The sequence below is a fragment of the Pseudopipra pipra genome, chromosome 14, assembly GCF_036250125.1.
Source record: "Pseudopipra pipra isolate bDixPip1 chromosome 14, bDixPip1.hap1, whole genome shotgun sequence".
NCBI lineage: Eukaryota > Metazoa > Chordata > Aves > Passeriformes > Pipridae > Pseudopipra > Pseudopipra pipra.
This window is the reverse complement of record NC_087562.1, coordinates 17,683,685-17,702,086: the sequence shown is the minus strand read 5'-3', so window position 1 is coordinate 17,702,086 and position 18,402 is coordinate 17,683,685. Positions and strand designations below refer to the sequence as shown.

At 39.7% G+C, this 18,402-nt stretch overlaps 1 protein-coding gene across 3 annotated transcripts in view; it reads left to right on the top strand.

Annotated features, from left to right (window-relative positions):
* The window catches only part of CDH8 (cadherin 8), a 153,614-nt gene that overhangs the window by 45,185 nt on the left and 90,027 nt on the right, over nt 1-18,402 (top strand). For 2 of the 3 annotated variants that reach the window (XM_064671266.1, XM_064671267.1), the window contains exon 4: nt 11,918-12,212. In XM_064671266.1, the coding sequence (XP_064527336.1) occupies nt 11,918-12,212 (295 nt within the window). Of the gene's footprint in view, nt 1-1,473; nt 1,489-11,917; nt 12,213-18,402 lie in introns of those variants that run through there. The other variant, XM_064671268.1, reaches the window with a different exon arrangement.

Sequence of the window (18,402 nt, the reverse complement as noted above, 5' to 3'; positions counted from 1 at the left end):
ATGGGGTTTCCCTGCTCAGCCACCTTGCTAACCCTGATCTGTATAATCAGGAGCAGTTATGCACCAGACTGGAGGGAATTATGGCTCCAAGCATCCTCATCCTGGGGGCTTCTGCCTTTTTCTGAGAGCAGCAGCTACAGTGGAGTTGGCACAGCTGAGACAGGGACCTGTGGCCCAGCTGACAAACACACACAAGCTCAGAAACCAGTGGGGAGACATTTAAAATGGCTTTGAATTTTTAGTATGGGTGGAAAAAGAGGTTGGTTTAATCATCGTGGAATCGTGGTTTCTGACAGGCCACGATTCCAATTTGTCTCAAAAGAGAGTTAACATTTGGTGAGCCAAGATATCTTTCTTAATTTTATCAATTTAATTTTATCAATCAGTCAACAGGACTGATTAACAGTGTGTTTATGCTGCTGATATTTTGTTGAAGGAGTTCATGCAGCAGATTATCTTTTCAGTTAACTTTGCCATCAATGTCCATTTACATACCCAATAATCCCATCTCCATAGGCAAACAAAATATTCCATCTCCTATATCCTGAGTAAATGTGAAAAGGCAGCTTTACAGACTCGATAAACAATCTCAAATATTTTACTTTACTTCAGGGCCTTGCTATTTTCAACACTTGATTATCTCACAGTCAGATAATTGTTAATCTCATTATGGAAGTCAGTTACAATTGATCTATTAGCTATCAAAAAAAGTATAAAAAATAAACTTGCAAATTAGTGTTAAATTCTGAATTTAATTGGACTATAAATTGTGGAGTCATAATATGAATTCATAACTGGATGTTTATTGTGGGGGTTTTTTTGAGGGGTTATCTTTGGTTCTGTACCCTCCTTTACAAGTCTTTAGAGTTTTGTCCAGTGTCCTTTCAAATTTGAGACATAGACTCCTACTGAGTTCCTGGGGTTTATATCAGGTCCTAAAACCATACACATTTAAAAAAAATCATCCTAGGATTAGAAATGTATGAAGGAATTCAGCCCCATTTTTTCTGTGAGTTTGGCTCCTACTGAATCCATAGGTGGTAATTATAGAAATTAGCCAGTGCCTTAGAAACTCATTTCTAAAATTCTCTATTCTGGGTTCATTCTTCTCTGTCTCTTGTTCAGAAAAGGGGAAGGGGAAAAACCCACCATTTGCCATTTCCCCATGAGCAGAGGGGAGTGAAGTAAGCTCAGGGAAGGCTGTAGCACACAATATAACAGAGTCCTTGTGTCAACAAGGACCTCTCTGTGTTATTGTAATGCAAGTAATTAATAACCATTATTTACAGCTGAGTACTGACTCTGCTGTTGTCACTGCCCAGCTGCCATTTGGTACTCGCAGTGGGGTTCTTTCAGGGACTCCAGCAGGAATAGCAGGAATGTAGATGAGATACTCAGATTTTATTTCATTCTAGTATCTAGGGTACGATTTGGAACATTTAAAAACTCAACTTCGCAATATTCTGCCACTTTTTCATCTTTTTAAAGGTGAGTTATTTGCCCTTTTCCCCTGAACACTAATTTTATTAGAGAAACCCCAGCAGAGTCCTTGGAGAGCTTCAAAGTTCCCTCTCACACAGCTGTTTTCCTCCTCTGTTGTTCCTTTTATGGTCTTTATGTTCTCAAGTGGACAATCTAATGATCAGTTCTTTGAAGGAGGGGTGCATGTGTCACTTGAAAAGAGGTCCTGAGAAATCATTATGTATCTGGAGTGCTGCCTCCAGCCCTGGGGAACAGCACAGGGAGGACATGGAGCTGCTGGAGAGAGTCCAGAGGAGGCACCAAGAGGATCAGAGGGATGGAGCAGCTCTGCTGGGAGGGAAGGCTGGGAGAGTTGGGGTTGTTCAGCCTGGAGAAGAGAAGCTTTGGGGTGACCTGACTGTGTCCTTGCAGTGCCTGAAGGGGCCAACAGGAAAGATGGAGAGAGATTATTGACAAGGGCCTGGAATGACAGGACAAGGGGGAATGGCTTCAAACTGCCAGAGGGCAGGGCCAGATGGGATATTGGGAAGAATTTCTTGGCTGTGAGGGTGGGGAGGCCCTGGTACAGGTTTCCCAGAGAAGCTGTGGCTGCCCCATCCCTGGAAGTGTCCAAGGCCAGGTTGGACAGGGCTTGGAGCAACCTGGGCTAGTGGAAGGTGTCCCTGCCCATGGCAGGGGGTGGAATGAGATGATCAGTTATTAAGGTCTCTCCCAACACAAACCATTTTGTGATTCTGTGATTCTTTGCCTCTTATCTTAAGTCTCATGTGTGTCCTGCTACTTGCAGCCCCAAAAGATATGAATGCTGGGTAGCTGGTCACCTGTTCTTTCTGAGAAGAACATTAGAGAAAGGCAAGGAACAGCTGAATGGGGACAGGACCATCTGGGGTTTTGGCTGTTCTGTGCTCACAGAGTGATAGGAGCTCTACCCAGCTTGTGTGGGTAGAGAAAACCGACAGTGATTCAACAATCATTAAATTAGTACAGATGCCTCCTGCAGCCTCCCACAGAAGTCTTCTCCATGAGCTCAGACAATTTGGATAAAGGATTAGACTAAATCATTGCTAAGTCTATATGGATTCTGGCTGGTTTGAGATTGACATATGTTCCACACTTACAGCTCTTGGGATACTGATTTGTGTACAACTTGGCTGCATTCATGCTGAGCCAGAGTTTCTGTTTTGATGGGACACTGACCCCAAATTTTGGATGTTTTGAATCATGGGTAGGTTAGGTGTTTACAGCAAATGACATAAATACTCCAAACAGTGCCCACACTTACAATCATAGCACTGCTATTTTTGCTTCCTTGGGCACAGATCAGATTATCTGATGTGCCAGAAGAAAAGTGATAACTGTCCCTGAGACTTTAGTCTCCATGTGCACTGGGAAGGGAACTCAATACAAGTTGCTGGAGAAGCAGAGGTAATAAATTACTAGATATCAAACCCTGCTGGAGTGGGCACAGTTGTTTATCCCTGCATATTTAATATTGGTGATGTGTAATGGTTTATGTCTCCTCTCCCCATTCAGTTCTTCCAGAAAAAGCATTAACAAAGGCAGGAGCTGTGATCTATCTCTAGTGGTTTAAAAAATATTTCAAATTTAATGGTATTGCAAATTGATCACATTATGAGATGTAACCTTTGTAAGTGAGTTTCTAAGAAATTCACAGGAATGCATGACTTAGTGGAAATGCATGGAAAATTACATTAGGAGGCTTTGAAAGCCACAGAAGTGATGAAGCAAATAACTTCTTGTGAAACTGCATGAAATCGTAATAACTAGTTTCAACCAGGTTCCAAATAAGTTACAATTCTTCATGAGTTATCCCTAATAAACATCTAACTGCAAGAGAAGAGGGAAAAATAATCAAATTATCCTCATGTTACATCTATTTATTCTGATGTATGACACTCTGATGTTACTGTGTAATTGCAAACGTAGCAGCTCTGAAGAACTAATGTTTTGTTTGGCATCTCAGAAGGAATTTGTTTTGTAGCATTTCCTGGCTCTGTTTATTTTCACATTCTAAGTAATGTGAAAAATATTTCAAGTATGAAAAAACTTATACTGCACCCGTGTGCCCAGTTCACAGGTTAGTGGAAATGCACTGCAAATAAGTTACATTGTCACCTGTAAGCAGATAGTTTATAAGAGAAGCAATATGTAAGTACCCACAATTTAATTTTTCAGCTCTCTTTATTTCACTGTTACCTTCTCAACAGTTTTCAATTTTAGCTCGAGCTGGCTGCATAGCTGATGTTTATATTTCTGCACTGTAGCTGTGTTTGACAGCCAATTGCTAGAGAAGAGCTTTCTATTTGCACTGCCAGCTTTACACATTATGTGGTTTTAGACAGTACTTACTTCCTTATGTTCAGACACTGAAGGATGCTAAGCAGTAATCTTAAATTTGAAAAATTACCTACAAAAAAAAAAGGTGTTTTAATGCTTTCAGGCCAGTTTTATTAAATATTATTAACAGAAGGCATTCTGCATGAATTTAAAATTCTTTTATTAAGCAGGAAGACAGATTAAATATATTATTACTGGGACCCTCCTAATCATTTTGAGCAAAATATGAAAAGAAGCCAGGCTGGTGAAAGCAGCTGAAAGCAGAGCCTTGAAGGATTGTAAAATCAGGACAACTTAAATATGCTTAAATAAATAGAAATATCTTCTCACCACTCTGACCTATTGTACTTTTTGTGCCTTGGCTGATCTAGGCTGCAGCTTGTCTAGTTTGACAGATTTTGTAAGCAGCCTTCAAATTACTGCTGTGGGTAGGTAGTGATTAACTTTTTTATTCCTCTTCTGCAATCCTAAGAGTATGTATTCTAAGATATTGCTTTGACATTCACTTGAGAAAATCATTTGAACAACACAAAGAGGTCTTAGCACTCAAGTGCAGTGTACTCTGGGCCTGAGAAGGAAGCCTAGCAAGTTATAATAAGCTTTTAAAGAGGAAAGGAAAAATAAAGCCCAAACATCACGGAAGGAAAGCTCAGGACATGGTGAATAAGATGATGATGATTGGAGGAACAACAGGATAGGATTTAGGGTGCAGGAACTGCTGGACTTCTGGCTAGCACATTGAATGGGAAATGCCTATGGCTCAGGGCTTTTTACAACCATCCCCATCTTTTTTGTCTGTACTGAGGAAGGAGCATCAAGTCAGACTCTGCTGGCAGTAGAATTGACAGTCAAAAGGGAACAGTCCCCTGAAGTTGTTCCTGGAGACTTCAGTCAGTCTTACAGCAGAAACGACAGCATAGTTTGTGTCCAAGGCTGACAAGCAGGAGGAGGGAGGAAATGGCTTTGCTGCTCTTTCACTGAGTTGGGAAAAGAGTGACAAGTGCAGGAGGGAGGCACTCTTAATTATAATGCCTGAAGCACTGGAATTGTTAATGTAAGTGCTTGACCCCAAACAGTGGGAGATGACAGATACTTTTTTTCCCCCATAAAGACACAAAAGAGGGAATATGTTTTACAAGACTAGAGCTGCATGCAATTTTTGAGGCTCTCTATGCCCAGCTTTCAGATCTCCTGTGGTGAGCCACAGTGCACTGCAGATGAAATAATAGAGAAGTAAATGAGATGGGAAAGGACTCCTCTTTGGCAGGGTGGCACAACTTCCTCCCGTGTTTCCAAGTGTCAGAAGCAGTCGGGTTAAAAAAAATCCAGGCCTTCTTACAGGAGCGGTGTCTGCTGGAACACGGGGAAGGAACAGCAGTCTGGGCTCAGAAATAGTTCCATGGACTCCCAGCTGGGCAGAGAGCCAGCTACAAAAAGGTGCCAGCCATCTGAGGCCACTTGACACGGGACACCTGGGCGTTAAAGAGCTGAGGAGAGCAGGGGCTGAAGGCGGCAGTCCAACTGCGGTGGGACACGGGTCGTGCGTGGTGGTGCTGTTCTCAGGACAGAAGGGAAGACAGATGGTATTCCCAAATGGAAAGGGCCAAGGCCAGAACTAGGAAAACAGAAAGCTTTAGCTATCATCTGGCTTGACATAAGGATTCAGGAGCAGCAAGGTATATAAGAAATGCATAGAGGAAAAATCAACCCGAGGGGGCGGTTTGGAATGAGGGAAGTGGGGTTGGAACAAATCTCCTTGTCTTTGTTGCCATCACAGCTATGGAAGACTTGCGTGGGATTGTGGAGTTGGGGAAGACTTTGTATCTGGGGGCATGGGTACAGCAGTGAAACAACACCAGCAATACATAAATTACAAATCAGTATTGAGAGTAACTGGAGATAAATGTGTAAAGCTGGCCAGGAATGGCTCAAGTGGTCCTATGGTCTGGATGGTTTTTCCTAATATGAACCTTTGTGAGGCTGAATGCAGGTTTATCTCTTCCTTTGTTCCTCCCATCTGTAAAAACAAGTATAGATATTAAATACTATTAATTCAATTAATTAATTAAATACTATTAATTCAGCCTGGTGAGGAAGGTGATACATGATACCTACAGAAAGGACCAATGGCACTGTGATCAGGAAGGACTTAGATCAAGATTCGTTTTCTTGCATGAGCTGGTCACAATCAGTGAATCAGAGTAAAGAGAGTGTTCAATCCCAGTCTTGTCTCCAGTTTTCAAATAACAGTTCACTCCAGTGTACTATGAGATGATACCAAAAGGTAAGCAATGAAAAGCTGTTTGTGCACCGTTGCAGCAGGAATATAAACAGAGACAAAATTAGCAAATCAAATAGAATGAAAAAGCAATAGCAAAGAATAAACAGAAACATAAAAGAAGCCATCTGGAATCAAAGATACTCAAATGACATGGTAGGAAACTGAGGCAGACAAAAGCAGAGATTACACTCTTAAATGAAAGCGTTAGGGGTATTATTGCTTTAATTCCCTTTGAATATGGTTATGAAAGTGCAGCTGAGAAGTGTGAGCAGTAATGTCTTCTGACAGTTACTCCAGAGGCTTCAAGTTACAGGATTCTGGGATCTTAAATGGAACCTTTGTCATCCATGGACATGTCTGTTTCCTTTCTGAAAGTGTTCCAAGTACTGACATTATGTCAAGTGCATCAAGTCTGTGCCCTAATTTGTCATTACCCTGAATAATAATGCGGAATATTTCTCCTCTTCCCCATTGTGCACTTATAATTCGCATTACTAAAGATGGGATCAGCCTATCCGTGGAGAAAATGACAGATTCTATTAAACTGAAATTACATTCACTTTATTAATTCTGTGTTGTGTGCAAGTGAATCAAGTCTATTTATAATAGTTTAATTATGAATGATTCTTCAAACCTTGGGTCAACAATAAACATGCTCATTGTCCGTGATGTGTCAGAGCACATCAACAACACACAAAAAAACCTTCTATGACACTTAAGGATGTTCATATTTTTAGGAAAAAAACCCAAAAAAACAAGCCTGCAAAGCCACTTACAGAAAGAAACACGTGAAGAATAAGGTGCATTACAGTCTTTGAAAGCACTGACATATATATAAAAATGATTGTAAAAGTCACTAAAATCCTTCCATACTTTCACAGAATGAGCAAGAGCTTCTTGGAACCCAGCGGTTTCAGAAAAGAGTCATAAAAAGCTGAAAATTCCATCTCTAAGTTTGTTAAATGGGGTCTGCCTCATAAACAAGGAATTTTATTGCAACCTACAGGTAAAAAATAGGAGAACCTGAAGCATTAGGGTAGTGCTGGTGTGTTGTGTATGTACCTGTGTAACAGCAGGTGAAAACCAGTGATGCACTCTTTAAAAAAAGATTCCAGATTTAGGAGAAGGAGAAGGATGATGCAAATTTTAAAATGAAGTTTTAAGGGCAGATGATTCCTTTTCCCTTGAAACAAGTACAGGGTAATTCCCTTGTAATTACATGAGGATGAATTAATTACTTTCTAACAAATTCAAATAAAATCTTGACTACATAATGCCACCTTCTCTTTTCTTAATTAAAAATGTCCAGGAGCATTTTCATAATATGTAGATTTCCTCCCCCCACCCCTTCATGTGACTTATCTCTACATTTATGCTTTTTTTACTAATACTAGGAAATTGGGATTACAAATCCTTCTTTTGGTGATGCATCTGTTATGGGCTGGGCTTTGTCAAGCTGTGCATCAACACTGCACCCAGAGAGGACTGGAAGTGCCCAATCCTCCTGCAGAGGCCAGTCCACATCTTTGTGCTCATCCTGGGGAAGGACCAGCCCCAAGTGCATTCTGTGCTTTCCTGATGGTGAACACATGGCTTGAACGTGAAATTTGTTGTGCTGAGCAACCTGTTGTTTTGACTGCCATGGGTTTGCCAGGTAACACTGAGAGCAGGTGAGACAGTTTCCATCTGCAGCAGAGACTCATAAATCTGCTCAGAACTGCAAAAGAGCTTCACCAGCCTCCCTTGGAGCTCCTTCAGCCTCTGTCCATACAAAGCCTGTGGCTGCAAACGTAGTTTTGAGCCAAGAAAACGTTGTTTTAAATATAACAATGAAATATAAAATGAACAAATAGCTATAGAACAGGAAAATTTCATAACAATACCACACTCCTGGCTTTGTGTTTTACTGTAGAGTGGTACTTTTACATCCATAGAATCAAGAGCCTCTTTGAATAAGTTTCCTCTCTGCAGTTCCTCTGGTGTTGGTTGTAATGATGCATGTTTGTCATGTATGTACGTGGGAGACTCTGAATATGTGTTATGGATTTGAATAGTGTGTTGGCAATACTTTTAGATGGTTATTAATGAAAATAACACCCTGTGTGTGCTGTTACTGTTAATCCTGGCTTCATCGATTACCATCTGTGTTATAGGGTAGAATAGCAAAGGAATTAGTGGTGATTAGAAACTGCTGTGGTCCGAGGGTTCGTTTGGAATGGAGTTAATTTATTAGGAAAAAAAATGAACTATGCTGAGGATACATGGGAGCCATTAGTAGGACATTAATACAGGGCATCTGCATCACCATTAAAACTAGGAGAGGATCCAAACCCTCTCCTGTCGCCATAAATCCAGGCACAAATTGGGTGATGGGGTTGCATCTGCTGCTTTGAGGGAGAGAGGTGTTTGGATTTGTAGTCCCACAGGCAGGGCAATGATGGAGCAAGAAGATTTCACTTCCTTTGAAGTCTAATAAACCAAATCTCACATAATGGAAGTGAGTTTGAAGGTGCTGTTTCCCAGTGAATACACTTGTCTGCTTGTTTGGGGTGCTGTCTAGGAGCGGGACACAGGGGCTGGTAGAGAAGTTTTCTTTTTTAAACAGAAATTCTTGTTGCATTCTCAATATGCAACAAGAGGTCAGCCTTCAGGCACAGGTGTAACAGATAAAGCTATAGATGTGGAAAGCAGTTTCATATTTACATTTGTGAGGCTTTTTCAGCCGAAACCGATATTCATTTATCATATTCATTATGCCTCTCTATCATTCACCTCGACCCTATATAATTATGTGTTTAATGATCTTTAACCTGCCCATGAACACAGCTTGCTGAAGCTTGACAATTGCAGTAAATTATCATTCATGTCTGGTAGAAGAGAGGAAATATTACTTGGGAAAAAAACACTGTGCTATCTGACTCAGAATTTAACTTCAGTTCTGTGATTTACCTTTTAAATAGGTGGTGATATTTAATCCTAAATCTAAACAATAAAATTATTGTGAAAAACTGACTCTTCTATAGGTCATTTACTATAAAATTTAGAAATTAATGTGTAAGAACTTAAAAACCTAGAAAAGCTACCTTAGTCTGTCAGTCTGGATGCTCATCATAGAAAGTACATATGATTTTAGTAAATGCCACATTTATGTCTTGTTTTTTATTAAAAAAAAACAAAACAAAACAAAAAAATATTATCAGTTTTGCTACTATAAATATTCTGGTAAAAAATACTGATCTTCTATTCATCACTCAATTTCAACTTCAATATCATAAAATGCTCCTGTCTCTTCCCCTTTGTTTAATGTCTAGCCCTTCATTTTATGGTGTTTTAAACAGCAACATCAAATTCTTTCTTTTGATACAACAGAATTTAACTTATTTTAGGAAACAATTAATAGTAATCATAGGCAACTTTTTTCATTTCAACTCTTGGTATCTCAGTGGCACTGCAAAGGTTTTACTGCTCTGCATTAATATCCACCAGAACTGATTTATGAGCCATAACTGCTGTTGGATATTATGGGTAAAACCTGAGATTGTACTGACAGCCTCTCATACTTACTAGCAAATGGAAAATGGGAGAATCTTTGAGCATTCTCAGATATCTGTGTAGATATCTAGTTTATCCTGCCAGTGCCTTCGTAGAAATTCAGATTACAGTCTTTCAGTATGTGGCTGGGTGAGCTGAGCTGGGTGAACCTTTGCTGAGCTGTGCTTGTCCAGACAATGCTGTGATATTACATCACTGTAATCCAGCCATGAATATCCTGCCAAAACCTTCCTGTGCAATTTTAATAGGATATAGATTTATTCAGGGATCGAACAGATGCTTAAATTATAAACAATCCGTTTAAAACACAGATTCTGGATTGATCTTGACGGGCTCTGGGGTCATAAGAGTCATAAAGACAATAATATTAAAGGCCAAAAAGAGTTGTAATAACTTTCTGAACAGACAAAACTGTGGTACCAGCCAACAGGAGAGTTCTATAACTGAGTAAATGATGCTGATTGTTCTCAAGCAAGAATTGACAGCAGGTGCAAAAAGAAAAACAGATTGAATTTTTGGAAAAGGGGCTCATCTGTCACTTGACATCTCTGTGTACATTCCTGTATGTACATTAGAGTGAACTGGATGCAGTCACACATATTCACCCCTCAGGTGCTTTTAAAAAGCTATTCAAACAGTGGTGGTGTGATAAAATATCACCCAGCAAAACACGGGGGATGAAGTTACACCTCGTGCAGTTGGTGGGAGTGGTGCTGTTACTGCAGAGCAGAGAATGCTCTGGTGGCCAGGATTTTGGGAGTGCAATAAACCAGAGCAAGGGGAAGATCAGCCCTGGCTGCTCTTGTCCACTGGGCTCGTTGCAGCAGTCCCAGCTTCGAGTCTTCTGAGGCCTCGAGCAGCCGAGTTGCTGAGGGGGTGAGCTGCAGCTGTACCAGTGTGTGACCAGCCCTCTGCTGAAGGACCTGCACACCTACTGGTGGGGTGACATGAGGCTCTCCTGGTGGCTTGGCTGTAGCTGCTCTTACAAGGCTTTTTTTCCCCTCACCTACTTTAATATCCTAATGCAAGTTCTTATACCAAATGGTGATGCTGCCCAGCCCTGGCAACCACTGCTGTCAACTGAAGAGTAAAATGCATAACCAGCAACAATTTCTACTGAGCTGTCTGACAAAACGAGCAAACAGGAACAAGTCTAGCAGTGGTTGTTTTGTTACAACCTAAACAGGCTGTATTTCCTTCAGAATAACTTTTGTGAGACAGAGATAAATAATAATAGATGCAAATTACATTTGTAATGTCATGTTATTCACTTCTTATTGATCATGATGAGTGTGTTACCCTTACTAGTAAATAGAATTTAAAACATTATTACTTTACATTTAAGTTATTTTCCTATATTTTGAATGTGTTGACACTAGTACATATGGTCCACCAACTGACATGCTCACCTCACAACTTATAAATTATTGGAGATAATCTGGTATTTATTACTTGGCTCTGAGCCTACCAAAAAAAATTAATGGAAGTCCTTTGTCTCCAGGCTTTTAATGAATTAAAAAAATTCAAAGTAAAGAAGAAAACCTTTCTTATACTGATTCAGATTATTATAATCCTGCCTTGTTTTTTTGAAAACGACATACAAATGAAATACAATTGTTTTTTCTACTGGGGCTTTTATGAGAATGGGAAGATGTGTGTAAGGGTTCTTCTTTCTTTTGAGCACCTACTTTGAGAATAAAGATCTTAGAATCTTTTAAATTCTGCTAACAGGTGAGTTAAGACACAGTTCTGAATTCCTGCCTGTTACAACACTCCATAGATGCCAGTGTTCAACCATTTTCAGTCACCTGGAAATAAGCTGAAAGTAATAACTGAAAATAAGAAGCTTGATTAAAGCATTATTATTGTTAACCCTTCACTCACCCTTTGATATAATAGGTTAAGGACATTTTGTACTTATTCATTTTGGCTGATAATGGTTCTGAAGGCATTTACATTTTAGAACAGGAATTTAAAATATATATATAACAGCTGCTTTTTAAATAGAAAGTCTAATTATGCCTATGATTGCATTCACTTTTGATTAGTATGCATACAAATCCCTGCTCTCCATGTGTATTCAAGCTGAGCTATGGATCACTGGTGCCAGGATTGAAGTACAAAGGAACAGCTTGACAAAATGTATGATTAGCCCAAAGTAAAAAAACCCAAAAAACAAAACCCCACAAAAATTCTGTGTGTACACTTTTTTATCTCTAAAATAATTCTTTTCTCCCCTTTTAGTTACACACGGACCTGGACCCTGGCAGCAGCAGAATCAAGTATATTCTGTCAGGAGATGGAGCTGGAACAATCTTTGTGATCAACGACAAGACCGGAGACATTCACGCCATGAAGAGGCTGGACCGTGAGGAGAAGGCTGAGTACACTCTGACAGCCCAGGCAGTGGACAGGGACACAAACCAGCCCCTGGAGCCTCCCTCAGAGTTCATCATTAAGGTCCAGGACATCAACGACAATCCCCCCGAGTTTGTGGATGGTCCATACCACGCCACGGTCCCAGAAATGTCTCTCGTAGGTAGGTGTGTCTGAGCACCAGCAGCTCTGATCGCTCCCGTTCAATCCATGCCAGGATGCCCTGGAGTTGCTGAGGAGTAATAAGATATTTATTACGTTGTTAGCATTAATTTGCATGCTTTCAAATCTCCTCATGGCCGAAGCTTTCATCTGCAGCACAACAGTAGAGTCCCTTAGTAGTAAGAAAATGACTAACAGCTGTATTAATGTGTCTGTCTTTGTCCAACAACTCTTTAATGGGCTAAATTTATATTTCCCTTATGACGCTGTAGTTGAGAGTGTTGTTGTTGAGAAGGATTTATCAAGATTTGCTCCGGCATGACACTCTAATCCTATTGATATTTTGGTGATGTTTAATTATCTGTTTGTGTGTTTTCATACACTTGCAGTGTGTTGATACGAACTTATTTGTTTTCCTCTAAGTGCAACTGTAATCAGCAAAGACACTGAAATGAAAGATGCTGTGTCTGGGAATTGATGGTTAGACTCCAGAGTGGACTTAACCAATTAGCCATAGGATTTGCATGGATGATGGAAGGGGAAACAGAGAAAGCTGTGGAAAAAGATGGTGAAAAGGGAAATTAACTGTGTGAAAGCAGAAAAGAGAAAAGAGTAGAACATAATCTTCTTAATACGTTTTACTTATATTTATTCATTTTGTCGGATTAGTGTGAATCTATTTCCTCGTGGATTAGTATATTAGAATTTTTTTTGCATGCTTTGCCCCTTGTTCTGTGTTTGCAAGTGTATAAGTATGTAGTTAGAGAGGTAGATATTGAGGTACCCAGGTCCTGACTCCCCACCTTCACTCATTGAGGCAGGTAATTTTTAGCTCTAGCTGAAGCAAAAGGGAAGCAAACCCATCAAACCAAAAGACTCAGTTTAAGGGCAATATAAGAATTCAGCATAAGCAAAGACATCAAAATCTGGCCATGAAACACAGAGGAAATTCTAATATATTTTAGTGTTAGGTTGAGGATAATGTGCTTTTCAGTGATTGTCTACATCTGTCAAAGCAAGGTAACTGAAGGAGTGCCAAGGCACTTTGTAAAATAAAGCAGCATCCTATCACAAAGTTCCAAACCCACCCTTCTGTCTTATTTAGCTAAAAAGAGGAGGAATGTGAGAAGCCAGACCCGTCCCCTCTCTCACACCCAGCCCAGTGAGTTGCAGAGTCATTTCAATGACAGGCATGGTGTGCTGACTACATGGTGATACCTGAGCCTTCATGTCTTTAATCAACCCTTCTCTAACACGTTTTCATATCTTGGATGCATTGAATTGCTTGTTCTGAAGCTGATATGTGAATTTTCAAGCCTGCACGTCAGTTCTTTTACTAAAACATAGGCTTAATTTGATTAGTTACTTTTAATTATACAGCAGCACAAACATAACATGGCCCTGGTTTCAGAAGATATTTTTGCCAAGCTCTAGGTGAGAAAGTGACTTATTAAATAAAATAAAATAGAGTGAAAGAAAATAAAGAAAAAAAAAGCGGGGAGTGGGAGAAGGAAGAAGGGAAATGGAATGCTATTTTTCTCCATATGAATGGTACTCTAAGAAAAAAGAAAATGAAGATATATGCAGACAAGAAAAGATGGTTTCTGATCACATATCCTACTATAAAAATAATTTATATCTGTGCATATGAGCAATATTTATAATCTGTAATAAAGACATGGCCCTCATCCAAGGAGTATTCCCTGTAAAGAAGAGGAGGGGGAAAAAAAGCCAAAAACTTTGACAGGAAATTGGTCAGGAGATCAGATGAGTAAAAATCTAGGGAGTTGTTTAACTCGAGGTTTAAAAGGTGGTAAATGCAATGAGATCAGGAGAGTAAAAGAGAATAAAAGATGAAACATTAGCATTAGAGAGGGAAAGTGAAACAATTGAGAAAAAAGTTAGGGTGAAAGAGGAGGGGAAAATGTAAAGAAAGGTTATGGGAGATGAATTATAAGATAAAACTTAATCTGGGAAAGCTATAAATAGCTAAAAGGGTTGGCTCCTGGAGGATAATATTTCATCTGTTCCCCTGGCATGTTGGGGGAAAGAGAAATAATTCTTCATTGAACTGCCTCTGAAATCACATAGTTCCACATTTTTATGTATGCTTAGGCTGCATGGCAGAGTTTTGTCCAACAGCAAGTTTGTTCTAACAACACAAATAGGGGTAGAAATTTGCAGTAGATTATCTGAGAGGTCTGAGGTTTATTACTGTAACTATGCAAGTTTTGCTCATTTATCCCTTATGATCCCTAGACCTTCCATGTGTTTTATGTGACATTCCTAGCTGTGAATGCTTTCAGGCTGTTTCTCTAAAGAAGCACAAACATACACTCCTGCTCTTTTGTTGAGAAATGAAACCTAATTCTCTACTGTTGCTTCAGAACTCAGAGAATGTTTCCAGTTGCATTACATGGATCATGAATAACTGTAAAATCTGTGCAGTACAGGCAGTGTCTTATTCTCTGATGGAACCAAATTTCAAGGCTGGGAAGTGGAAGATGAGAGTGCTACTGTTGCTGTTACTATTTCCTTCTTCTTTCCTCTCTTGACCCACAGGTAGCAACACCAAGAGCTGTACTAAATGATTCTCTGTAAATTATTTTAACTTTCTTGAAGTTGTTTTAGTCCTCTTAAAATTACTTAACTCCTTCATGATGTTTATAAGAAAACTGTTTCCTTTCAGAGTTCAAGGAATTTTTATTATTTTTTCCCCCACCAAGAGTATTTCTCTTCCATTATCCACTTAGTTCACCTTAAAGAGATCTCCACCCACTGCCAACTGCAGCCTTGGCATTTGTACCACACAGGCAGTGTTCTTATTCAGGATAAAACAAAGTTCTCCTAAACCTTTTCTTTCCTCAAAATGCTTATATCAATTCTGCTCTGAAACACAAGAGGAACTCATATGCTATATAGATATATATAGTACTTATGTAATGAGGATGCAGTACAAGGCATTTTATTTTTGGATGTCTGTGGAAAGCAATTTCTAACATACAGATGAAGGCAATAACCTTCCATTGTTCTGTGCCACAGAGCTGAGGCTCTAACACAATGCAGGTTTTCTAATAGTTATGTTAGATCTGGTCTTGTGTTCCTTGCTGGGAGAGGGGTATTGATGAAAGTCAGTGGTATTTTTGCATAAGTATGCAAAAGAACACGAATGGTACACTGTGGGGATGTGAAAACTGGGTTCAAACTGATGGAGAGTAGGGTTAGATGGGATATTAGGAAGAAATTCTTGTCTGTGAGGGTGGGGAGGCCCTGGCACAGGTTGCCCAGAGAAGCTGTGGCTGCCCCAGCCCTGGAAGTGTCCAAGGCCAGGTTGGACAGGGCTTGGAGCAACCTGGGCTGGTGGAAGGTGTCCCTGCCCATGGCAGGGGGTGGGACTGGATGATCTTTAAGGTCTCTCCCAACCCAAACCATTCCATAATTCTGTGATTCACCTCAGTGTCTGTGCCAGCCTTCCATGTGTGCTGTGTAGGGGTGTGTGTGGCAGTGGGTGAGATCAGTGCTGAGATCAGTGCTGAGATCAGTGCTGAGATCAGCACACAGGCACAGCCACCACCTGCCCTGCTGGAGTTTCACTCTGTTTTGGTGATCTCTGGAAAATCCTTCTTCCCTGCTAAAGCAAAAGGATTTGCATGGCTTTCCTCCCACTCCTGGGAGCAAAGATGATTAGTATTACCCTGTGTTATCTGTGGTGGGAATGATGCTCACTTTTCAGCTGCCTTCCCAGCACACACACCCACACACGCACCGAGTGCTGCACCGCGTCACTGGGCTCCGAGTTATTTTGAAATAATTTATTTCTCTCTTTGAGGAAAGAGAGCAGCACATTCCAGAAAAAAAAGAAAACACCCACAAACAAAACACCAACTTTTGAGAACTAAATTGAATTTTCCCTTATTTCATCCTTGTGATCTTTTTTTTTTTAATGTAATTCCTACATAATCTACCATGGTAAGCCCTGTTCCCCAGCTCCAAAAAAGATGAATTTGCTTGTGAAAGCTAATAGTGTACATGGAGAATATGTTCTTTGCTGAAACTGTGCACTTTAATCTTTTAATTCTGATAGTAAGTATCTTAAGGAATTAAAGAACAAAAAGTGAAATCTGTGGAATCACTTAATTGTGACAGTATTGCATTTAACAAATAGGAAATAAATTAATTTGTCTGTAAACCTTGTTTAATCACTTTTAAATGTAAAAGGCCATACTGGGTTAAAAACCCAGTTAAAACCTTAAAAAAAAAGAAAAGGTCTATCTAAGCTTCTGGAAGGAAGAATGCCATGACTCTTTTTTTTTTTCTCCCCATTTTTCTGTGAGCTCTGTATCTATGCCTGCAATGAAGACAGACAGAATATTATGTAAATGAATGAGCAAACTTAGAAGATCCACAAGGGTAATTGGAACTAGTCCTGTAACTAATTAAAGGGGAAAAAAAAAAAAGAAAGAAAAGAGAAAAAAAAAGCTAAAAACACGCCCTCCCTCGAGTATGTTCTGTTTCTGTATTACCTGCTCAGCCACACACAGACTCATGAGTTCCCCAAAACACGCTGCAGAGGTGGTAATGGCAGCCAAAGTGGATATTGTCTCCCAGCAGTTTGGTTTCAGGATCCTTTTTTTTCCAGGAGAGAGATGAGGAGTGAAATTTCCTGATTTCCTTCTCAGCGAAGCCAGGAGTGTTTAGACAGCGAGTGTCATGTTGAAAGACAGGAGATGACGGAACCAGAGTGACAAACGTGTTGGTGAAATAAAAAAAGGACACAGATGGAAAAAGAACAAAAGACATAAGGGAAGAGAATTCTCTCATAGTTTGCCTGAATTAAGGTAAACAGACAAACTTTAATAATCTCCAAATATTAAGGATTCTCCTGACAGTCATAAAAAAACCCGTCTTAAAACGCATGCAGTGGAATTCAGTCTATTATTGGTCTAAAAATGCTCTTGCCTTTAACACTGTAAAATAATAACTGTGTGAAAAAGCTTAGAACAATAATATTTTTGTCCTTAAATGCTTCCATGAAAACTACTTACTGGGGGGAAAAGGTCTTTACTGGCAATGAGAAAATGGCTTTTAGTTGAGTCAGAATATCAATTTTCAGTTTTGGCACAAGCACATCTACTCAGGAGTGTTTTCCTTTGAATCAAGGTTTGCCCTTGATTGCACCACTGCAGATAAGAAATGGTACCATTTTTATACTTTTTCTCAAAAGCAGAGTTCTTTAGCATAGCCAGGTGTGGTAGGAGCACGCTGTACACAGTGCAGCTTTGCTTTCCACTCCTCCCAAAGATATCAGTTCTCTCCCAGTCACAAATCGTTTGCAAAAGGGCAAAATCTGCTGCACATGAAATCAACGTTCCACCTCTGATATGAATAGTGATAAAATAACTTGACAAATTAGAAAGTTGTGATAAAAACCTGACCTGAAATGTTATCAAGATCAACCACACTGTCTTACTGGGGGTTTTTTTTCCTATGTATTCATTGATTTTTAAGGCGCTGAGCATGACTGTTAAATCAATGATAGTTTGTGACAAAATTGTGGAGTAAAATGACTGCATTACTGGGGTCAACTACAAATTAGCCCAAAGGGTAAATGCAAAGGCAGTGCAAAAGCTAAGGGAAAAAACCAGCAGATGTTGTAAAATATGGCAATAATGTAACAGCTGTTAAAAACCAAGTATATTTTCATGTTGTCTTGTTCCTCTACTTGTTCATCTTGTGCATAATCACATTCCCTAGCTGTGGTACTGTTGAGCATTTAATGTGAGAGATTTATTTGGTGAGCACATATGGGTTTAAAATCATCATACAGAACCTTGAGGAACTGGGAAGGATATATTCAACATGTCAACATATTCAATATGTCTGCTCCCTAACCTGACCTGCTCCTGAGCCTTGAAAAAATGTGCTTCTGAGTATGTGCTGTTGTATTTGTACTTTTCCTTTCTCGTGGGGTCTGATTAAAAGTGTCGTTATCTTTCTATATTGTTCTTAAATGATCATTAATGATCTTAAATGATCACTGTGAGCTTCAGGGCCATGGATGAAATCAATATTGGTCTTTATAAGCTGATCCTTAAGTTGTGCCCACCTGTATCATCCTGAGTGTGCTGAGCTGGTTGACTGACAGCACAAAACTGCCAAAATCAGTGGGATTGCCCAAAAGAGTTCATAGC